The sequence below is a fragment of the Callospermophilus lateralis genome, chromosome 12 (assembly GCF_048772815.1).
Source record: "Callospermophilus lateralis isolate mCalLat2 chromosome 12, mCalLat2.hap1, whole genome shotgun sequence".
NCBI classification, from domain to species: domain Eukaryota; kingdom Metazoa; phylum Chordata; class Mammalia; order Rodentia; family Sciuridae; genus Callospermophilus; species Callospermophilus lateralis.
Window position 1 is genome coordinate 101,125,787 of NC_135316.1, and position 21,402 is coordinate 101,147,188.

General features: G+C 36.8%; 1 protein-coding gene across 2 annotated transcripts in view; it reads left to right on the forward strand.

The window, feature by feature from the left end:
• Pcca (propionyl-CoA carboxylase subunit alpha) overlaps nucleotides 1-21,402 on the forward strand; it is a 360,840-nt gene that overhangs the window by 126,836 nt on the left and 212,602 nt on the right. For both annotated transcript variants that reach the window (XM_076871993.1, XM_076871994.1), the window contains exon 8: nucleotides 4,401-4,437. In XM_076871993.1, coding sequence (XP_076728108.1) covers nucleotides 4,401-4,437 — 37 coding nt within the window. The remainder of the gene's footprint in view (nucleotides 1-4,400; nucleotides 4,438-21,402) is intronic.

Genomic DNA, 21,402 nt, shown 5'->3' on the forward strand with positions numbered 1-21,402 from the left:
AGGTCCTTTTTTTAAAAAAAATTTTTTTAGTTATAGATGGACACAATATATTTATTTATTTTATTTTTATGTGGTGCTGAGGATGGAACCCAGTACTTCACGCATGGAAGACAAGTGCTCTACCACTGAGCTACAACCCCAGCCCCTGTCAGGCCTTTTTAAAAAGTCACTATGCCTGAGAAGATTTCTAGGAATCTGTTTTTGAGTTAGAGATGCTATGTTGTCACAGGTCCTCCTTACCACTTGTATGTAACATGGGTGACAAGTGACATTTCTTAGCTTCTTTGTAATCACATTTAAGATCTGTTTTTTCCATTAGTTTCTAAGTTACTAGATGGCTGGATGGTGCCTTTCCTGTTCCCTCCTGGGTCAGAACATGGCCCTTCTTCCACACAAAGACCAGGAAGGGGCTGGACTTCAGCTCATTGCTCCAGAAATATTCAGAGATTGGGATGAAAATAGGTTTATTCAAAGCCTCCTTTGAAGGAAGACAGAAAAAACAATAAGTGAAATCTCTGAAGGTGAGCAGGGTTTTTAAGGGACCGGAGGCCTGGGAGAAGAGACTGGGGCTGAGGCAGACAAAAGGCAGGAAATGCACATATGCAAACTGGTTATCCTGAATTCCAGGCCTGCTGAGGGGCTGAGTCTGCTCTCAGCTTCTTTGGCGCCTGTTGTGATGGGGTGGGGGCTGTGGTCCTTCAGTCTCCCCTCAGTAGGAGGAATTTGCATGTGGGGAGGGGGAGGAATGAGTTAGTCTCAGGAATTTTCACCCAATTCCATGTGGGGGGAGGAGGGACAATTCAGTCCACCCTGTGCTTTCACTACCCGTTCCTTTCTCCCAACAAGTTAGGGTAGGTGTGACTTGCACATATTTAGCACTTAAGAGTTACCATCCCAAAGCTTCACCATCCCAGCCACCTGGAGCCTGGGCCTTAGGATTCGGTGCCTCACCGCTCCACCCACTTCCTTACTGCATTTCAGCTTCAGCCTTGTGGACTTTCTGTTTCTAGAACATATTAAGTTCCTTCCTAATTAGGGTTTTTCACCTGTTGTTTCTGTCCGGAATCCTTTCTTCCTGATCTTCTGAAGGCAGTGAGCCGTTTTTGTCCTCAGGTTCCAAATTTTACTTCAGAAGGGGCTTTTCAGAGTAATCTATCAAAAACAGGTTCCTTTTCTTATTTTCTAGAACTCTTTGTGCAGTGTAACATTTATTTTGACTCTCAATTGATTTCTTTACTCCGGTTTCTGTTTCCCATATTAGGCTTTGACAGGCTTCATGAGGGCAGAAAATGTATTTCATGTACTGTTGCTGAGTAAACATTTATTGAATTAGTATATAAATTAGTATATAGGTTTATGAGTAAGAACATATGGACCACCCTCATTCTTTTTAAAGGCCGTGTAATATTCTGTTTCTTATAAATGTACCATTTGTGTTCTAGTCTTCAGAAGGCCTATCAAATTGGTTTTCAGATTTTTTCCTTTCAAAACAATAACAACACATTGAAAATAACACATTTCTTTTATAGGTTGGTCTCTGTATGAATGTGCATGAGGATATCTATAGGATAATTTCCCAAGAGTAAAATTGATGGGTCAAAGATACATGTCTTTGTACTGATGGATACTAACAGTTTATTTTTAAAAAAATTATATTTCCTGCAGCACTGATAGTGTGAGAAGTGCTCTTCTACCTGAGTCATCTTCAGGTCACTCCTGGCCATTATCAGCTTCAGTATCTAGATGAGAAGTGGGATCTCCTTGCTTTAATCAGCCTTTCCATGATTAGGACATATTTCATATGTATTCTTGTGGATTTTTTTTTCCTTTTCTTTCTTTTTTCTGTTTGGCTGTATTGGGGATGGAACCCAGGGCCTGGCAAGTTCTCTGCCAGAGCCATGTCCCCAGACCCTTTTACTTACTATTTTGAGGCAGTCTCACTAAGTTGCCCAGGTGGGCTTCAAGCTTGCGATCCTCCTGCCTCAGCCTTCCATGTAATGGATTTCTTTTTGAACCTCTTATTTAATCACTTTCACTTTTTTTTTTTTTCTGATGGTTGTTGGTCTTTTCATAGGTGTTTCAAAGTTTTATTAATTTTTTTTTTCTTTCTATAACCTGATAGGGAGGTTTTACAATGTCATGTGTCAGTGCTGTTGACTTTGGAGCCAAATGAGCCTTTTTATCTTTTAAAAGTAGTTTTATATATTTCAGTAATAAAACTGCATGCTGAAAGACCATGTGGGAACTGAGTGTACTTGACAGTTTATTTTTTGAAACTGATAATAAAGTTTTCTAATGTCTAGTACATAATAGGTCCTCAATAATTTTGGGGGGAGGGGGGATGAATGGGCAACAAGTATAAAGTTAATTTTTAAGGCAGTTTGATTTTATTTGAAAGTTCGTTTAATAGGATTTTAATTTTCACAGTAAGAAAATGTAAGCATACCAGTTAAAAGATAATTTTTTCGGCAGCTTACAGAAGTGATTGGTAGCAGTTAAAGAAATTTTAGAAGCTTTGCTGTGTTTATAAATCATCCTTTTTATATACACACACACACATCTCTAGTGTTTGTGTGTGTGTGTGTGTGTGTGTGTGTGTGTGTAAATGATAAAATATTGCTAATGAATTATCCTGTAAAAATTTCCTATTAGTTCTCTACAGGTAACTTTCTGGATAGCAGTTTAATTTCTCTCAGATTATCATTGGTAAATATACTCTTAAGCATTTGAAAGAAATGTTAAAAGTTTCTTCTGGGCTTATTATAATCCAGTCTTCATCAGCCATCACTCTTCCTGTATTTTGTTGGAGAGGCACTAATTGTTCGCATTTGGCAGGTTTAACACTTCCTGACAGAGAGGCCATTAAAGGCAAGTATTCTCCAATAACTGTCACTGGCTGGAACAAAGAACCTTCCAACTCAATGTGTGGAAACCACTAACGTTCTTAAATGACCCTTTTCATGGATTTTTATCCTTTTAAGCTAAAATTTGGAGAATGTGAAGTCAGTGAATACAGCAAGGTGTAATAAAGCAGTAAACCTTGATTTTGGGGGGCGTGGGGTGGGAGGTTATAGATTTATCTCTGACTGGAAAACAATTGTTATTTGGAAATCTCATTAGCAGATGTGACTGCTTGGAGTAAAAAAAAAAAAGACTTAAAACTGATGTCGCTTTCAGGACTGCTTTGAACTTAACAAGCACCTATTTGTGGAGCAGACTGGCTAATGAAAGGAAATTAAATTTTTCTGACAACTTCCCCTGCCAACCTCCTTATTCAGGGGATGTTATTAGGTACTGAAGACTTTCAAGAAGATTTTTTTTTTTTTTTTATTAGACATAAATGAACCAGTTATAAACATCCCCCACTGCCTTTTGGGGGGAGGATTCTGACATGGTCACTCTACATTTTAAATAAATTAGCTTTAAAAATACCAGACTTCAGTATTTTGAAGTTGTTTTCTAAAATTTCAGTCATTTTAGCTTGTGTCACTGAACTACAAAAAATAATAAAACCAAGGAGGAAACTTGGAGTTCAGAATTCTAGTGGTCTTTCTATGGGAACCTGTTGGGAGGGTCCTGTTGGGTGTGTTGGGTGGGGGTTAATGGGTGATATAGATGTAGGAAACTTGTTGCCTTTCAGCTAGTGAGAGGTACAGTGGCCTTGGTTGATGTTTAGCAGTGACTAATCCTTATATCAATAAACTCTTCCCTTGTGGTGTTTAGGAAGGCATTTGTATTTGGCTTTTGTAGTTTTTTTTTTTTAAACCATACTAGTTAGTTGATTGAATTTAAAGTTTTGCTTTGTGTAACAGACTGCATCCTTAAAGATAAAATATGTACCTGAAAAAAAGGTGAAATAAAATAGAAAAGGTCAAGGAGATCACTAAAGGGATTTCTTTGAATAATTGGTAAGTCCTATAGATCTTGGAAATTTACCTTTTGACTTCTGGAAAATCGATAAAGCTCCTCCCAAACAATAGAGAATCAACTCCCCCTGCTGACAGAATCCAGGAAAACATGATACCCAAGTATCCGACACAGAAACAAGCTGGCTGCAGACAAGCTTTAATGATCTGATTTATGATTCGGTATTGATTGTAAACATCTAAATTCTGCCATTAAATTCCGGCAACTGCACCAAGTCATTGGCAATTCTGGTAGTGCTTCCTGCCAGCTCATTTCAAACTGCTTTGAGTTTCTTAATATAATAATGATGAGGTAGAATTTACATTCCACTTATGGTATTAATTTTACATTTCTCTGAATGAAAAGGGTTAGAAGGTTGTAAAATTGAGCATTAAATGAATCAGAGGAGACAGTAGTGCAATATACGACTGCCCTAAGGACATTGCGCAGTGCCTCATGGGATTAATGTTGAGTCTCATTTCCTGCTTTTACAGGATGCAGATGAAGCTGTCAGAATTGCAAGGGAAATTGGTAAGTTCTTAAATTAACTTTGGTAGGGTTTCTATGTCTTTCAGCAGATACGGTTGAGTAAACGTGTAATAAGTAATTCCCATAGAGCAAATAATATTTTAATAGTTTTAGGTTTCTGATTACTTGTCCCTCTGAAAGAATTTATCAGTTGAATCATCATATTCTGTTATTAAACTGGACTTTAAAGAGTAATTTGACCTTAGCTATAGCTCTTTTGTAAGATGAAATCACTCACTAATTAAAGGAAGGAATTGTCAAGAATCCTCAAGATTGGATGTAATATAAATTTGTATGTAAGCAGCTGAATGCAGTTTCTAAAGTTAAGGAATGTGGGGCTGGGGATGTGGCTCAAGTGGTAGCGCGCTCGCCTGGCATGCGTGCAGTCCGGGTTCGATTCTCAGCACCACGTACAAACAAAGATGTTGTGTCCGCCGATAACTAAAAAAAAAATAAATAAATATAAAAAAAATAATAAAAAAATAAAGTTAAGGAATGTATATGATTACTGTGAACATAATATGTCGGACAAAATTCTCAAAATTTTTGCCTTTCCCTAAGATGTTAAATGTTGACTTAATGATCTTGCTAGGAAAGATAAAATAGAATGTGGGAAATTAGGACAGAGTATTCTAAATTGGAGTAAAAGGTAAACTGGAGGACAGGTCAGCAGTGGCTAATGTACTTTTTAGTTTTAAATATATTCCTACTATTCATGAGCATGACTGTATTTTCAGTTTCTGCTGAGAAAATGTATAAGGGCATACTGTTATCATGGGTTAGCAAAGCTATTAAAAATTGTACCTTTTATTAATCAAATCAGCAGTCATATTGGTTTGACAGAGATTTGTAGACAGATGAGAGAGATAAGGCCTGGTAGGGACTCACAGCAGCTTAAGCATCCCTTCAACTCCTGTACCCCACTAGCAGTTCTATAGTCCTGTTTTCCCATTAAGGTGATCATTTAGAAATGATGTCCGCAGGTGGAAAGCATTTGACTTGGCAAAGTGTGTATAGTTGTGATATGTAGAAACATTGGTCTGAAAGTGATCTCACAGCCCTCAGCGCCTGCAGTTGGGGCAGGCTTGGGCCTTGGTGATTTGAAAGTTGTTTTGCTTGATGTATCCCTGTTTCTAGTTGGATCTGGTTAAATTATTTTTGTTTTGCTCATTATTAATTCTGTTTTGTTGTTCATTTGTTTTGCAAAAATGCCCTGGATTTGAGGCCAGGCCATAGAGAAATCTTATTTTATCGGTCTATAACATCTCTTCATTAATCATTTTTTCAGAATTGTCAACATTTTCTAAAAGCATCTCAGTACTTGACAGTGAGGTCTGCTGGATAAATCAAAAGTTGCTGTCTGTGATTTGAAATCATTGGGAGTCCTCATTTGCCTACAACTCACAGAGCATACCTATTGGTTTTTGAAGAGACTTTCCTAATGTAGTTTAGTTTTATTCTAGCATATACTTTTAAACTTAAAAGATCCTCTTTCTCATTCTGATTGGTATGTTATTATCTCCTGCTTAATAGGACAGAATAATAACATTATCATAATAGTATCTACATAAAAACAATATTTGGAGGAATTTAGGGAAATAATAGAGGATTAGAAGGAAAATCTAGAATTCTGTTGCTGTGCCACACTTAGAATTATGAATCACTAACCTGTGAGCATTTCCTTGGTGCAGATGGCAAACCGCAGATGGCTTTGCTTGCATTTTATGTTTTTCTTCTATCTTTTTAATAACCTGTGCTTCTGATTCTCAATACTTTGTTTTCTTCCTTCAACATTTGAATGTTGTGCTTTACCTTCTTTTCAGTCTCTTTTCTTCTGAGCTCCCCTAAATTCAGTCTAAGTCTCTTTTCTTTATACTTGGGCACATCCTTTGTGATTTCTTCTGCTTTCCTATTTTTTCTTCTGATTCTGCCTCTATTATCCCTTCTCATTTGTGAAATAAACAATCACACTCTTGGTTGTTAACTGTGCAAGTGTTTTGCTTACAATGAAAGAAAGGGAAGCCATAAAATTTGAGGTGAAATAAAACATGATAAAGAACCAGGGTCATCAGTTTCTATAAGTGTTTGGAATTCCCCTGAGAACGTCCCTGAGTCACCACAGAAGTCCCCCATAAAACCTTTCCTTCACAGGCTAGCTGCTAACATAAGTCAAATGGCATATTAAAGCCTCTTGGTTTCCCCCTATTGCTTTTATTGAGATATATCACATTTTAACTGTATTATTATTGCCATGGGCCATTTTGAGTTTATCTAAGAGGTGAACTGAACATTGATTCCACAGGAAATAATACATTCCTTGTTCTAAACAACTGAATAAAATCTTCCAACCTGTCCATTTGTAAGTTTCTGATTTCCTATCTATCAGACCTATTCATAGATTTCTTTTCTTTCTTTCTTTGTTACATGCTGAAAAAAAAAGTCCATCCTGTTTTGTGCGGTTCCTCCTCATAAGAGTCTTCTCTTCTGCAATAGGAATCTATGCTGCTGAAGTTGGAAACTGAGCATTAGGCACCTTGTTATAGCACATTTTCCTATATGCCAGGTACTTTGGAAATGTTATTTTTTTAAAAATATTTATTTTTTAGTTGTAGTTGGACACATACCTTTGTTTTACTTACTTTTTTATGTGGTGCTGAGGATCGAACCCAGGGCCTCTCACGTGCTAGGCCAGTGCTCTATCACTGAGCCACAACCTAGCCCCTGGAAATGTTATTTTTAATGCTAATTCTTGGGTTTAATTATTTTCATTTTCATTTACAGGAAATTAAGGATTAGAAGTAGTAATTAATTTGCTTAAGGACACCAAGCTACTGGTTTAAATTTAGATTTCTTTGATTCCAAAGACCATGGTTTTTTCATTATACTTTGGCTAAACTAATGAGATTTCAGGATGGATGCTAAAATTTGAGTCACTGTTTAGTATAAAACGTCATAAGGTACTTATGTGTGTGGGACTGAAATAGACGGCAGGTGCCCATGAGTGGGATGACAGACGTTTAAGAATTAAAATGTTCCCTCTGTGTATTAGTTTTGTGGACTACCTTGCCTCCTACATTCAGCTCCTGATTTTTTCCTTTGACCCCTAAGTGTAGAGATAGAGAGCTATTGATCCCCAGTTTACCTTTAACCCCAAAGGTAGATATCAGTAATCAGTGAGCTTGAGTTCCATTAAAGTAATCTTTTTACTGGACCAAAGGTCCTTAGTACAATTAAGTCAAATTGATTATTGAAAGGAAAAGAAATTGTAAGTCTAAACCTGCCTTTTGACAGTTTCTTGTTTATTCTGATTCTTTTCTTTTGCCTATGTTTCTCACAATCACAAATTATGCTCAGTTTAAATTAAAATGTTTTTTTCTTTTATCCTGAAGTTCAACATCCTACAAACCCAGTCTCCCAAGATTTCCACATCTCAGTAAGTGTTACCTGATTCCTCGAGGCCCGAACCTGGGATGTGTCCTGGGCGCCTCTTTCCCTGTTGTCCTGGAGGATGGAAGTCCCTGTGCAGGTGCTGCCATCCTCTCTGCACACACCCCATGGTCACTGCCTGCTGTGTGTGTCACCCCCTCTCTCCTCCAAACTACCCTTGTCATAGCAAGAACTATGACAATAGTTTTTGTACCCCTTATTTAGCACCATTCTTCATAGGACGTCATGCAATGTTTTAAAACTTTAATGATCAGGGCACATCTCATCCCCTCCCGTCCTACCCATCCCTGCTTTGCACCCTCTAATGACATAACATTGCCCTTGGATGAATTCACAGTTCCTTGCTGATATGGATGCCATGTGATTCGCGCCTGTATTGTCTCCAGTTTTCTGCTACCTCCCTCCTTGTCCCATTGGCTCACTTGAACACACCAACTTTCAGAACCTTATGATTAAGGTCTTCTCGGGGAGGGGTATAGAGGACTCCTGGAAGACTCATGCTGATATCCTCACATAGATGACTTCATGTAGTCTTCATATCTGGGCTTAAATATCATGTCTTCCAGGGAAGATGCCCCGATGTTGCCACCGAGATACGTGCCTGATGACCATATTCTAAGTTTCTGCATGGTACTTGTGACTTGCCAGTAATTTACTTGTTCATTAATTTCCTCATCAATATTCTGTTTTGAAAAATTTCTATCAAACAGCATTTTCAAAGAACTTTATAGTATACTGTTTTTTCAACACCAAGATTATATATCCATATATAATATATTGTATTGTATGTATACAAAGACATGTTATATACTCAATACCACTGTTATCTAACCATATCATTAACCCATATATAATATATTGTATTGTATGTATACAAAGACATGTTATATACTCAATACCACTGTTATCTAACCATATCATTAACCCATCTTGTTTTTTATTGTATTTTAAAGTAAACTGCACATATTGGTACGTGTCCTACCAAAAACTTCAGCATAGGGCTGGATGCTCACTATGCCTAGCGTTCCATCCCCAGTACTGCTCCCACCCTCTCACTAAGAAAAAGAAAGAAGAACTTCCATATACATGTCATAAACTGAATTCAGTATTTATATATAGTTTTGGTGCAAATTTGCATAATGTGAGTAAATGTTGCCTATATTTGCCAATTTTAATATATGCATATATCTATGTAACTGTGGACCCTACCAAGATAGTGAACATTTCTGTCACCCCGGAAAGTTCTTTCATGCTCTTTCTAAATTAGTTTTTACCCCTTATTCCTGGAGGCAACCTGCTTTAATTTTTTTACACCGAAGATAAGATGTTAAAAATTTGAGATAAAATTTAAATAGTATAACATTCAGCCTTGCAAAGTACATAATTCAGTGGGGGGTTGTTTTTATGTGGTGCTGAGGATCAAACCCGGGCCGTACGCATGCTAGGTGAGCGCGCTACCGCTTGAGCCACATTCCCAGCCCAATTCAGTGGTTTTTAATATATTCATAAGATTTTATAGCCATCAGAATCTTCTGATATCAGAATATCTTCATTACTCCCCCTAGGAACTCTACCTATTGGTATTTACTTCCTATTTTTCCCCCACCTACCCCCCAATAACCACTAATTTACTATTGTCTTTATGGGTTGACCCAATCCAGATATTTTATATAAATGGAAGCATATGATATATGAAATTATGTACCTGGTTTCTTTCAATTAGAAGTGTTTTTCAGCTGTGGTCTACCATGTGTCAAAGTTTTATTCCTTCATATGATTGAATAATCTTCCATTGTGTGCTTATCTGTTAATAGACAAATGGGTTATTTCTGCCTTTTAATTATTATAAATAGTGTGGCTGTGAACATGGGTGTGCATGTGCTAGTTCAAGTACATGTTTTCAGTTAGAGCTACATGCATAGGAGCAGAATTGCTGGGTTACATGGTAACTTTTTGAGGAACTACCAGACTCTTTTCCATGGGGGCTGTACCTTTTCAGATTTCTACCAGAAATGTGTGGTTTTTCAGTTTCCTGCCAAGAGTTGTTATTTTCTGTTTTTTTAAAAAAATTTTATTTTATTTTAATTATTGCCATCCTAGTGTTCATGAAGTAGTATTCTCAGTGGCAGAGTTGGCAGAATGCATAAAATAATGACACCTTTATGCTGTCTATCAGAAGCTCCCTTCAGTTTCAGAGAAGCAAATAGGATGAAAGTGAAAGGATGCAAAAAGACATCCTGTGCAAATAGAAACCAAAAGACAGCTGGGGTGGCTGTGGAAAGGGACTTGAAGTCTGAAACTGTTAGAAGAGACAAAGAAGGGAAGGACATTATACATTGACTAGCAATTATACACATTTAGGCATCAATAAATAGTTGTTCCTCAAAAGCTAAAGGCAAACTGTGACAGAATTGAAGGGAGAAATAGTTCTTTGATAATAGTTGAAGACTTTAGTACCACAGCATAAGTAAGTAATAGACCGTTTAGATAAAAGGTCAGTAAGGGATTGGCAGACTGGAACAGCTAGACCAGCTAGACCTTGTTAGAGCATGTAGACCTTCCTTTCCCCCAGTCACAGCAGAAGGCACATTTTCCTCCAGTAGTATTGAAAGAAAGAATGAAAGAGTGGTGATCGAGGTATGAAGAACTGTTGAAAGGAAAAGGTATCTGATGAGAGCAGCATCTCACAGAGTGCTGCTTGTCCCACAGCGTGATATGGCAATAACCTCCCTGCTTTCCCTTCATTGGTTGATCTTGACAGTTTGTTGTTCTCTTAAAACAGTTTGGATTTTCTGCAATAAACAACGACTGCACATCTTTACAAGTGATTGTTTCATGTTCAGTTGGCGACTGGTAATAGTGGAGTTGACCATTGGTTACTTTCCTTTGTATTTCTAATACTTACGAGAGTGCTTAGCTGGGCGCAGTGGCGCATACCTGTAATCCCAGTGGCTTGGGAGGCTGAGGCAGGAGGATTGCAAGTTCAAGGTGAGCCTCAGCAAGTCAGCAAGGCCTGAAGTGACTCAGTGGTTGAGTGCTCCTGGATTTAATCCCCAGTACCCCCTTGCCCAAAAAGGCCAAAAAAACCCAGTGCTTGTTAGAGCATATACTCAGCAAGTGGTTATTCAGTGAATGAATCTAAATAGAAAGATATGTGCATGTAGATAAATGAAGTTATCAGACATTTAAAAATTCTTTCACAATATTTATAGACCATGATTTGACTGTAATTTCCTCCATTTAATCTGTAATTTTCTAATAGTAATACCTGTGGAGAGAAAAAAAAATTAAGCAAAACATGATAAACTTTCAGTCAACAGATTATTGAAACAAAATGAGTAATCAAGGCTTATTCAAGTAAATTTGGTATGCTCTTGTTAATGAGCGCCTGTCATTCATTCTTTTTTTTAAATACTGGGGATTGAACTTGAGCACTTGACCACCGAGCCACATCCCCAGCCCTATTCTGTATTTTACTTAGAGACAGGGTCTCACTGAGTTGCTTAGCGCTTTGCTTTTGCTGAGGCTGACTTTGAACTCCTCCTGCTTCAGCCTCCGAAGCTACTGGGATTACATGTGTGTGCCACTGCACTCGGCCCATCATTCATTCTTGCAAACTGATCCTTGTTTATTAGGCTGGACTCATGGAAGTGTATTTTTTTAATACCTTTATTTTGTTCATTTAGTTTTTTTTAATGTTTGAACCCACAGCACCAAATAAAAAATCTAGTGCTAGGCAAGCACTCTGCCCCTGAGCCACAACCCCAGCCTTTGTGGAAGTTTTTAGTAATGTCAGTGTACTAGAACATCTTACTAGCCTATTGTCTGTGCTAACTTGTGACTTCTTACGTTTTGGAAGCCACGCTCTCCCGTTTCCCACTCTTTTATTAGTCTTCTGATGGCCTCTGCCTTGGCCTGTTTCCGATTAGTGCGAGGACCCTGGTGGCCTTTCCTCCCTGTTCTGGCTGCTTTCCTGCACTGTGCTTCCCACCTTGCTTTCGGTATGATATGGCTTGTTTTGTTTCTAAAGTCGCTTTTTAAAAGTTGGTTGTGTAGAAGAACAAATTGTTCATATTTAAGAGGGAAAAATTACTACTCCTGAAATCTCAATTTCATGCTGCTTAGAATATTTTTAAATGTTGTTTATGACTCTTGATTAAAGCTTTCTTGAAGACACTTTGAGAAGATATTAAAATGTACCTTTTCCACAATCTTACGTACTGTTAATTTATTTGCTAATTTGGTCTTCAGGAGAAGATAGGTTTAATATCCAGGGAGATGTAATAAAAAATGCGTAAGGAAAAGTTATGTTTGAGAATAATGGTGCAGGGGTGTTGAACTATACTTCATGAAATCCATTCTAGGTGGAGAAGTTTGGGGCTGGAGGTGTGGCTCCATGGTAGAGTGTGCATGTAGCAAGCACAAGGTCCTGGGTTCAATTCCCAACACCCGAAGAACAAAAAGATTCTTGTGAAGTAATGTGGTCATTTGAGGTTGAAATGGTACTCCCCTGGAGACAGGAATGCATGTTCTCTTTTTCTTTCCCACCATCTTTTGGTGCTTGTATTTCTTTTCCCACATACAAATTTAGCCATAAGCATGATTCCATACTTTCCCTTTGTTTCCTGTGGAGTTTACTCTGCTGCCTCTGTCTGTGTTTCAGTCCTTCATCTTCTTCCTCTTGCGTTGTTGGTGTTCATTCTTGCATGTTTTCCTTTTTCTATTACTCTGTTGCAAAAAACTGCAAAACATTCAGGCGTGATGTGGAAACACATTGTAATGAGAAAAAAAATGTTGATTTTTTGTTTGGAAACTTCTTGTCTGTGAACACCTTCTGCTCTAATCTGCACAATGAAGTGCACTGATTTCTGATCCCTGGAGCAGAGTAGGGGATCTATTGTTTTTTATTTATCTAAGCCAAGAAAAATAGGCCAGTATAATCAGGTTTTCAATAAAGTATAGTTGTGGTTCTCCACCAAATCAATAGTTTATTTTAACTAATCTAGCATACCATGATTGTGTCTGTGTATGTGCAGTATTGATTCATTCTTATTTAATTATTTAAATGAATATATCATGTTTGATACTCAATGTATGGTTTGGATCTGAGTGTCTCCCAAAAGCTCCTGTGTTGAAAGCTTTGCCCTCCAAGGCAGCAGTGTTTGTTTGGAGGTGTGGCTTTTGAAAGGCCACATAATTGTGTTTCAGTCCTTCATCTTCTTTCTCTTGCTTGTTGGTATTCATTCATGAGGGCTCTCACCTCATCAATGGATTACTCCAATGACGGTTTCATAATTTAATGGACTATGGAAGGTGCTGGAAACTTAGGAGGTGGGGCCTAGTAGGAGGGATGGATTTTGGGGGTGTGTCCTTAAAGGCTATATCTTGTCCTGGCCTTTCTTCCCTTACTTGCCCTGTCTCTGCTTCCTGGCCCCATAAGGTGAGAGCTTTGCTTCACTTCAGCCCCCCACCATGATGTGCTGCCTCACCAGAGGACCAGAAACAGGGACCCAGGCCACCGTGGACTGAAACTTCCCAAACCATGAGCCCAGGTCTCTCCTCCTTTAAGTTGTTTTGTCAGGTTATTTTGTCACAGTGACAGAAAGCGACTGACTAGCAGCACACTTATTATTAATACATTTTAAGTATATAAATTAAAAATAAGTATATTAAATTTTACATTGGATGCAATTTAGACAATATGTAATATACTAATAGAATATATTTATAAATATAAATAAATTATTATATCTAATAAATACAACTCATAAACAATTGTTTATGTATGTGTATGGACAATTGAGGAAAGGCAAGATATTCTGTGGTCACTTCACACTTTTTCTTTTTCCAACAGGAAAAACTGAGAATTAGCCATCTTTAGAGATAGTAGCAGTATGAATGTGGATAATTCATAGTTGAACTGCCAGAAATATTAAATATATATATTTACTATGTTTCCTTTTTATTGGATATTATAGATCCCAAGTAGTATTGATGCAAATGTATATCACCTCAGTCCGAAGTGTGGCAAATCAAATGGTATGATTAACCTAGGTCCATAGGGAGATTAAATGTAACTAATTTTTAATTAAGAGAACAGTAAAATCAATGGAAAATTATGATACAATACACACAAAATGAATGATGCATTGAAAATGGAATTCATTTCCCTATTTGTTTGAAGTTAAATTACTTTTTTGATTGTATTCACAACAGGTACTTTTCAGTGTACCAACCTGGTACTTAGTGGCCAAATTCCCCAGTAGATTCTAAATTAGATTTTTTGGACAATTCTAGCAGTGTACCAACTTTTCTCTGATTCTGTGCAGTTTTCTTAAGTTCATCAGAGCTCAGTGCACCACATTTTTATTGTCCCTCCCCTTATTTTTTTCTGTATTACACATGGTCTCTGCCTATTTGTCAGGTTGTAGGATGGGAAGGAAGAGTTGGTGTAGGCTGTGCTTAGGCAGCTAGACTGATGGAGAATTTGTCATCTGCAGCGTTAGGTGTTATGGAGGCAGGAAGTAGAGGTCACAATTTTGATGATTAGTTGTGAAGCCTTCACCATGATTTGGTATTCCACTGTTGTATCTCATGTGGTTTTTCAGTTTGTTTAAGAGATCATCATCATTATCTTCTCCTAAATATTTCCTGAATTCATCCACTTGTCTTTAATTTCTACTACTCCTTTCTTTAAGTTAGTGTCATCTCTTGCTTACAACACTATAATAGCTTTTCAGATGGCACCTGTATTACAATTAGATTCTTTGGAGGCAGACAGACCCTGGAAGTGTATTGGAAAAAAAACCCTTTAACACCTGTGGGAGAGTAAAAGAAACTAGACTAAGGGAGAAATTGAACTGAGTTCACATCATGTGTTAACAAAGGCCTCAGAGTTCTAAATGTGGGTTAATGTTTCACAGTTGTCAAGTTGAGGCCAAAGCTAACCACTGGGGTGTAGGTTCTCCCAAGGATGAGACAAGACTAGGCAGAAAATTGAGGAAAAGTCAGCTGCAGTTGCCAATACTTCAGTAGTTGGGAGAAACTACCGAACTAGGGATCTTGGCAATTAACTCTATTTTATAATTTTGATATGTATTTTTCATAATTATTCATTCTAAGTGTTTTCAAATTTGCATTATGATTTTTGACATGTTATTTGATAAAATAATTTAGAATAATTGAAAAAATACAAAATTTTGTTTTGTTATTTCTAACTTAATTGCTTTATGATCAATGAATATATGATTTTTTTTTTAAATTAAGAATTTTCTGTATTTGAGAACATTGTTTTTGGCCAGTCACTCTAAATATATATTCCATGTGTAAAAAAGAATGCATAGTCTCAAAATATTATTTGTATTATACAGATGACCCATAGGTCAAGTCTACCTGTTAAGATATTTAAGTCTTCTAATGATGTTTTTGGATATTTAATCTGTTCATTTATTTAAAAAGTGGATTTACAAATTTTATTTTTTGCTTGCCAGGTTTTATCTGTGTTAAATTAATAGGTAACATGTATCTTTTTGGTTAATTTTACTTTTTATCAAAAATTTGTGACTAATTTGTTATTTTTTAGTCAGATTTTATGTGATATTAATATATCTAAACAAGCTTAACTTGCCTTGTTGTTTTACCTTTTCCCATCTTTCATCTGCCAGTGAATTATTATTTTTTACATCCCTCTTGTAGGTATATGGACTGATTTTTACTTTTTTTCTGTTCGGACTAGCAGTTCCTATTTTTTAACTGGAAAGTTGAGTCCATTTATACTTGTTGTGTTTACTACTATATTTTGGTTTATTTAAATCATCTGCTTTTTTATTTTTGTTTGTTCTATTGTTTATATTCTCTTTTCTCTCTGTTCTTCGCTTCTTTTTGATGCTGATGATTTAAAAAAAAATCTTGTTCTTTTCCTTTCTCACCCCTTGTACTGTGATAGAAATTTTGTTCTCTATTTTTATTCTTTCAGTATTTGCTGTAGAAATTTAGACTTCAAGGTATCATTTAACCGTCCATCATCCTTGATAATATTTAGTTTTGTCAGGGTTTTGAATTTTAGCTACTCCAGTAGGCATGTGGTAATATATTACTGTGTTGTTTTAATTTGCAATTCTCTGCTGACATATGTGCACATTTTTTCATATTCTTATTTACATTCTATATATCTTAATTATTGAGCTGTTTTTTTCACATCATTTGCCCAGTTTTAAGTTGTTTTCATATTGTTGAGTTTCAAGAGTTTCAAGTGTATTTTGAATGCAATTTTTTGTTTTATATATATATATATTCAGGTATGTGTTTTATAACTATTTTCTCCCAATCTGTGACTTGTATTTTAATTCTCTTAAGCATGTCTTTTGTATAGAAGTTTTAAATTTTAGTAAAGGTTGATTTATCAGTGTTGTTTTTCCTTTCTCTGATTCTGCCAGAGATTATATAGTTTTACATCATAAGATTCATTTTGAGTTCCTTTTTGTTGAAACATAAAAACTGTCTAGATTCTTTCTCTCTCTCTTCCCCGCCCTGCCTCTGGTTCGAATATCTAATTATTCAATATCACTTTTTGGAAAGAAGTCTTTTACTTTTTGGTCAAGGTTTAGTAGAGTATACTTGTGTGCACTATTTCTGGGTTCTTTTCTGTTGCTTTAATTAACTCATTGAGTCCTTCACTAGTATCCTGGTGTCTTGGTTGCTGTAGCTTCATAATGAATCTTTTAAGTTGTAGAGTATCTGTCTTTTGAATTTGTCCTTATCTTTAAAAATTATGTTAGTTATTCTGTGCTTTTGGCCTTCCCATATAAACTTTAGAATCAGTTTGTTGATATCCACAAAACCCACAGATAACTTGCTGGGATTTTGATTTATGTTCAGCCTGTATGTTAAGTTGCAGATAATTGATCTTAACAGTACCAAATCTTCCTATCCATAAATGTGGAGTATCTCTCCATTGAAGTCTTCTTGATAACCTTAATCAGAGTTTTATAGCTTTCCTCATAGACATTCTACATAAATTTTGCTAGATTTACATCTATCTTAATTTTTGAGTGCTAATATAAATGATATCATGTCTTAAATTTCATATTTCAATTATTCGTAGATTGTATACAGGAATGCTATCAATTTTAAAGAACTATTTTTACTTGTAGATGGACATAATATCTTTATTTTGTTTATTTACTTTTTTTTTTTAATTGATGCTGATCAAACCCAGTGCCTCCCATGTATTAGGCAAGTGCTCTCTCCCTGAGCTACAACCCTAGCCCAGGAACACAATCAACTCTTATATTTTAACCTTATATTTTGCAATATTGCTATGATTGCTTATTAATTCTGGAGAATTTGTTTGGATTTTTAAATAGATTTTCTTTGTTGTCAGTCATATTATCTGTCATAGAAGGCAGCTTTATTTCTTCCTCCCAATCTCTTTATTCTTTTTTTTTCCCCCTTCTTTTTTGGTACCAGGAATTGAACTCTGGGACACTTGACCACTGAGCCATATCCCCAGCTCAATTTTTTAAATTTAGAGACAAGGTCTCACTGACTTGCTTAGCACCTTGCTGTTCCTGAGGCTGGCTTTGAACTCATGATTCTTGTGGCTTAGCCTCCTGAGCTGCTGGGATTACAGGAGTGCACCTGGCCATAATCTTTTTATTCTTTATTTCCTTTTCTTGACTGGAATGCTAAGAAGGTAAATCCTTGCCTTGTTCCTTTTTTGGAATTTTCAATGCCTAACATTTTTTGAGTTTCAGATTTCAGGTTTTTGGATTCAGGATACTCTATTAGTAATTCTATGTAAATATTCTAAAATTGGAAAAACTCTGAAATCTGAATTACTTCTGTCCCCAATCATTTTGGGTTAGTGTACTCAGTCTGTAGTATTTGTGACGGATGTTTTAAGGATCTTCATTTGAGTTTGTTTCTGTTGCCTATTTTCTTTCTCACGGATCCCATTTTGCCTCTTCATCACACAATCTCTTAATTTTTATTGAATTGTGGACATTGTGAATACTGTGTATTCGGATTTTTAAAATATTTATCTAAAAGTTATTGAAGTTGATTTTATTTGTCAGGTAAATTAATTGATGTGCAGGTTAATATCTTTCAGGCCTGTTTTTTAAAAAAATTTTTTGTAGTTGTAGATGGAAAGAATGCCTTTATTTTATCTGTTCATTTTTATATGGTGCTGAGGTTTGAACTCAATGCCGCACACATACTAGGCAAGTGCTCTGCCACTGAGTCACAACCCCAGCCCTCCGGCCTGTTTAAAGTCTTTTAACATGTCTAGAATAGTCCTTTCTGGTGTATGAAAGCTACCTCTCTCTACTTCCACACATACCTGTCCTTGGGGTTCATGATTTGTACTTCAATGTACCTCTGTGGTTTTTTCTTAGTCTTATGTAAGCTCATCACAATGTCTGGCAGGAGGTACGATTTCCTATATGGCTTACAAGTTTCACTGACCTCGAGTGTGGCAGAGCCAGTGGTAGGGAGTTCTAATAGGATGCCATGGTAGGAGTCCTAGCAAGGGATGGTGTCGTTTGCATAATTATGATCGTAATTACAAAGAAAAGTGAATAAGTTTGGTTTCTTAAGGAATCGATAAGAGTTGCACACCATCCAGTAGCTGTACTCCCAGAACTGTATTCCAAGCACTTAGGCAGGGTTCTAGACAGCAAGTACACAGATATTCATGGGAGCATTGTATGTGTAAAAACAGTGGATAACATCTGAGCCTTCATAGGATAATGCTATAACATATTCATGAGGTAAAATATATTACAGCAGTAAAAATAAATGATGTGGAGCTATTTAAATGGTTAGCTAGAACATTCATGTAGTAACTATGATTTTGCACATTATTGGCTAAACCCTGTTTTAGTCAGTGGAGAAGCAACAATGAAGACAGGCAAAGATCTTTTTCATTTTTAAAAAGCTCATTTGTCAGTGAATAATGTAGAAATTGATTAAAGTAAAAATCATTAATATTCATTATTACCAGTGGGTGAGATATTGTTTGCATATAAGATATTCATGGTTTCGAAGTGTCAGTCCAGTGACGGTTTGCTGGTTACAAAAGGAAAATGGCATTTTTTCTGTGAGGGAATTTAATATACACCACCTTAAGTACTCAAACCTAACTTTATGGGTAATGGGACTAGTGGAGTCTTTTTTTTTTCCTTGTATGATACAAAAATCAAGATAGAATTTCAGTTATATAGAATGTAAAAATTGCTTGTTAGAAATTTTTTGTTGTTAATCTGAATTAAATGAGTAAATTATCAAATACATTCAGATTGTGGAATATTTTATAAAATGACCATACTAGATTCTTCAAAAAATGTCACTGTCATGAACGATATCCCCCCCAAAAAAGCAAAAAAACACACCCCCAGAGTTCAGTGAACTGCTTTATATTAATTGAGCTTGAGGAAGTCTGAGGACCCCAGTGCACACCCTTGACTCCCTGATCCGATACCCAGCCTTCACCTGGGGGTCCTTCCTCTCTGTCATGGACCTTTTCTTTGGGGCCCTTTATTTCTTCTTTGAGGCCCATGATGGGGCCTGTCCTATCCATGGAGAGGACAGCGCCTACTCCCGGGCTACCTTTTATTTTCTTTTTACTTGGAACCTTTCTTTTAGGAAACAAAACCCTTGCAATTAATTCTAGATTTCCCAAATGTTTCCAAAAGAAGACACCCCTCCACCACCAAGAGTCACACCTTCCCTTTGATCCAGTAGAGATTTCTGATGGGCATCACTAAATTTGGAATAGGACATTTCTCCTCTTCCTTTTTGCTTTTCTTTTCCATTAGTTATTATTTCCTATGAAATTTTAGTTCAAGAGACTGTAGGTAAAAAGTTGAAATAAAATTCTTTATTCTGTGAATTATGAGTATTGGATCAAGTTTTTTTTTTTTTTTTTTCTTTTTTCTTTTGTATTTGGGATTGAACCCAGGGATACTTAACCACTGAGCCTCATCCCCAGCCCTATTTTGTATTTCATTTAGAGACGGGGTCTCACTGAGTTGCTTAGCGCCTCGCTTTTTGCTGAGGCTGACTTTGAACTCATGATTCTCCTGTCTCAACCTCCCTAGCCACTGGGATTTCAGGTGTGTGCCACCATGCCCGACCTCAAGATGTTGTTTTATCAGCTTCCCAGTTACCAGGTTATGCATTGTGTGTGAGGCGGCATTTGCTTGTAGAGTAAATTATCGTGTCTTCCGTAGGTGAACAAAACACTGTCAGTCCTACAGAAGATTCTTCTTTTTGACTTGGAATCTATAGCTAAACAGGAAAGTGCCTAAGTCCCTGGAGTCTGCCTTCATTTGCTTATCTTCCATGTCCAAACTATCACTGACTCAGATTCTAAAACAAACTTCAAGTCTTTGTCTTTCTCTCTTGGATTAGCCAAATCTGAATCACAGCTGTCTGTCACCTGGAATGCTTACTGCAAAAGCTTCCTAATCAGTCTCCCAGGTCCCACAACTCATTCATTGCATGCAGCCAAAATGATCATAAATACTCTATCAGGTTACTTCCCTGGCCTGTCTGACACTTTGTAACTTGTTCTTTTGTCAGGAATATTCCTTCTTTGTTGATTTTTGTGAGGGCTAGCCTCTATTTATCATTCAGGTTCAGTCTAAATGTTCCCTCAGAGAACCCTTTTCAAGGAAAAGTTACCCTAATCACATTTCTGTGGTTGTTTCTATGGTAGCTCTTACCCTCTCTTACATTTGTGTGTGTGTTTGCATGCACATGTGTATATATACATATATGTAAAAGTATATATGAGCGTGGTAATGTGTATTTGGGTGGATGCCTATTTGTATGAGGTGTATGCATATTCATGTGGCATTTTCTAGGGGCAGTAGGCTGTGTGAGATCAGGAATCTTTCTGAATTGTTCATCCTCCTATTCCCCAGAACCAGCCCATGTTTGGCAAATCATATGTATTCAGTAAACATTTTGAGCTAATGAATGAAAATCTGGTGGTAGAGGTAGAAATAAGGCTGCTGGATCTGTGGTGGACAGTATGCCATGCTTTTTGTTGGGAGCCAAGAGAAGCAGAGAAGGTGTCTTGTCCCATAGTCAAATGTCACTTCGAAAGTGGAATCCAGAAAAGTAGGAATAGAAATCATTTAAGTGTAGCATTTGATACATTCAAGTGTAGCATTTGATACATTCAAGTGTAGCATTTGATACATTCATTTTTGGAAGTGTTCATTTCTCTTGTTGTGTAGGAGGGAAGTGAGGAATGGAGGTCCCCTCCATGTTGGATTCAGAATGTCAGCAGGCAGGTTGCATCTGTCTCTGGGTCTGGGATATAGGGAAGGCAGTAGCAATAGGTATCCATGAGAGGACCGTAAAGGTGAGAAAACAAATAACACTGGGTCTTGAGTTCTGCTTTTTATTTTTTAAAAGTAATCTTCAGGGCTGGGGTTGTGGCTTAGTAGTAGAGCACTCGCCTAGCACTTGTGAGGCCCTGGGTTCAATCCTCAGCACCACATAAAAATA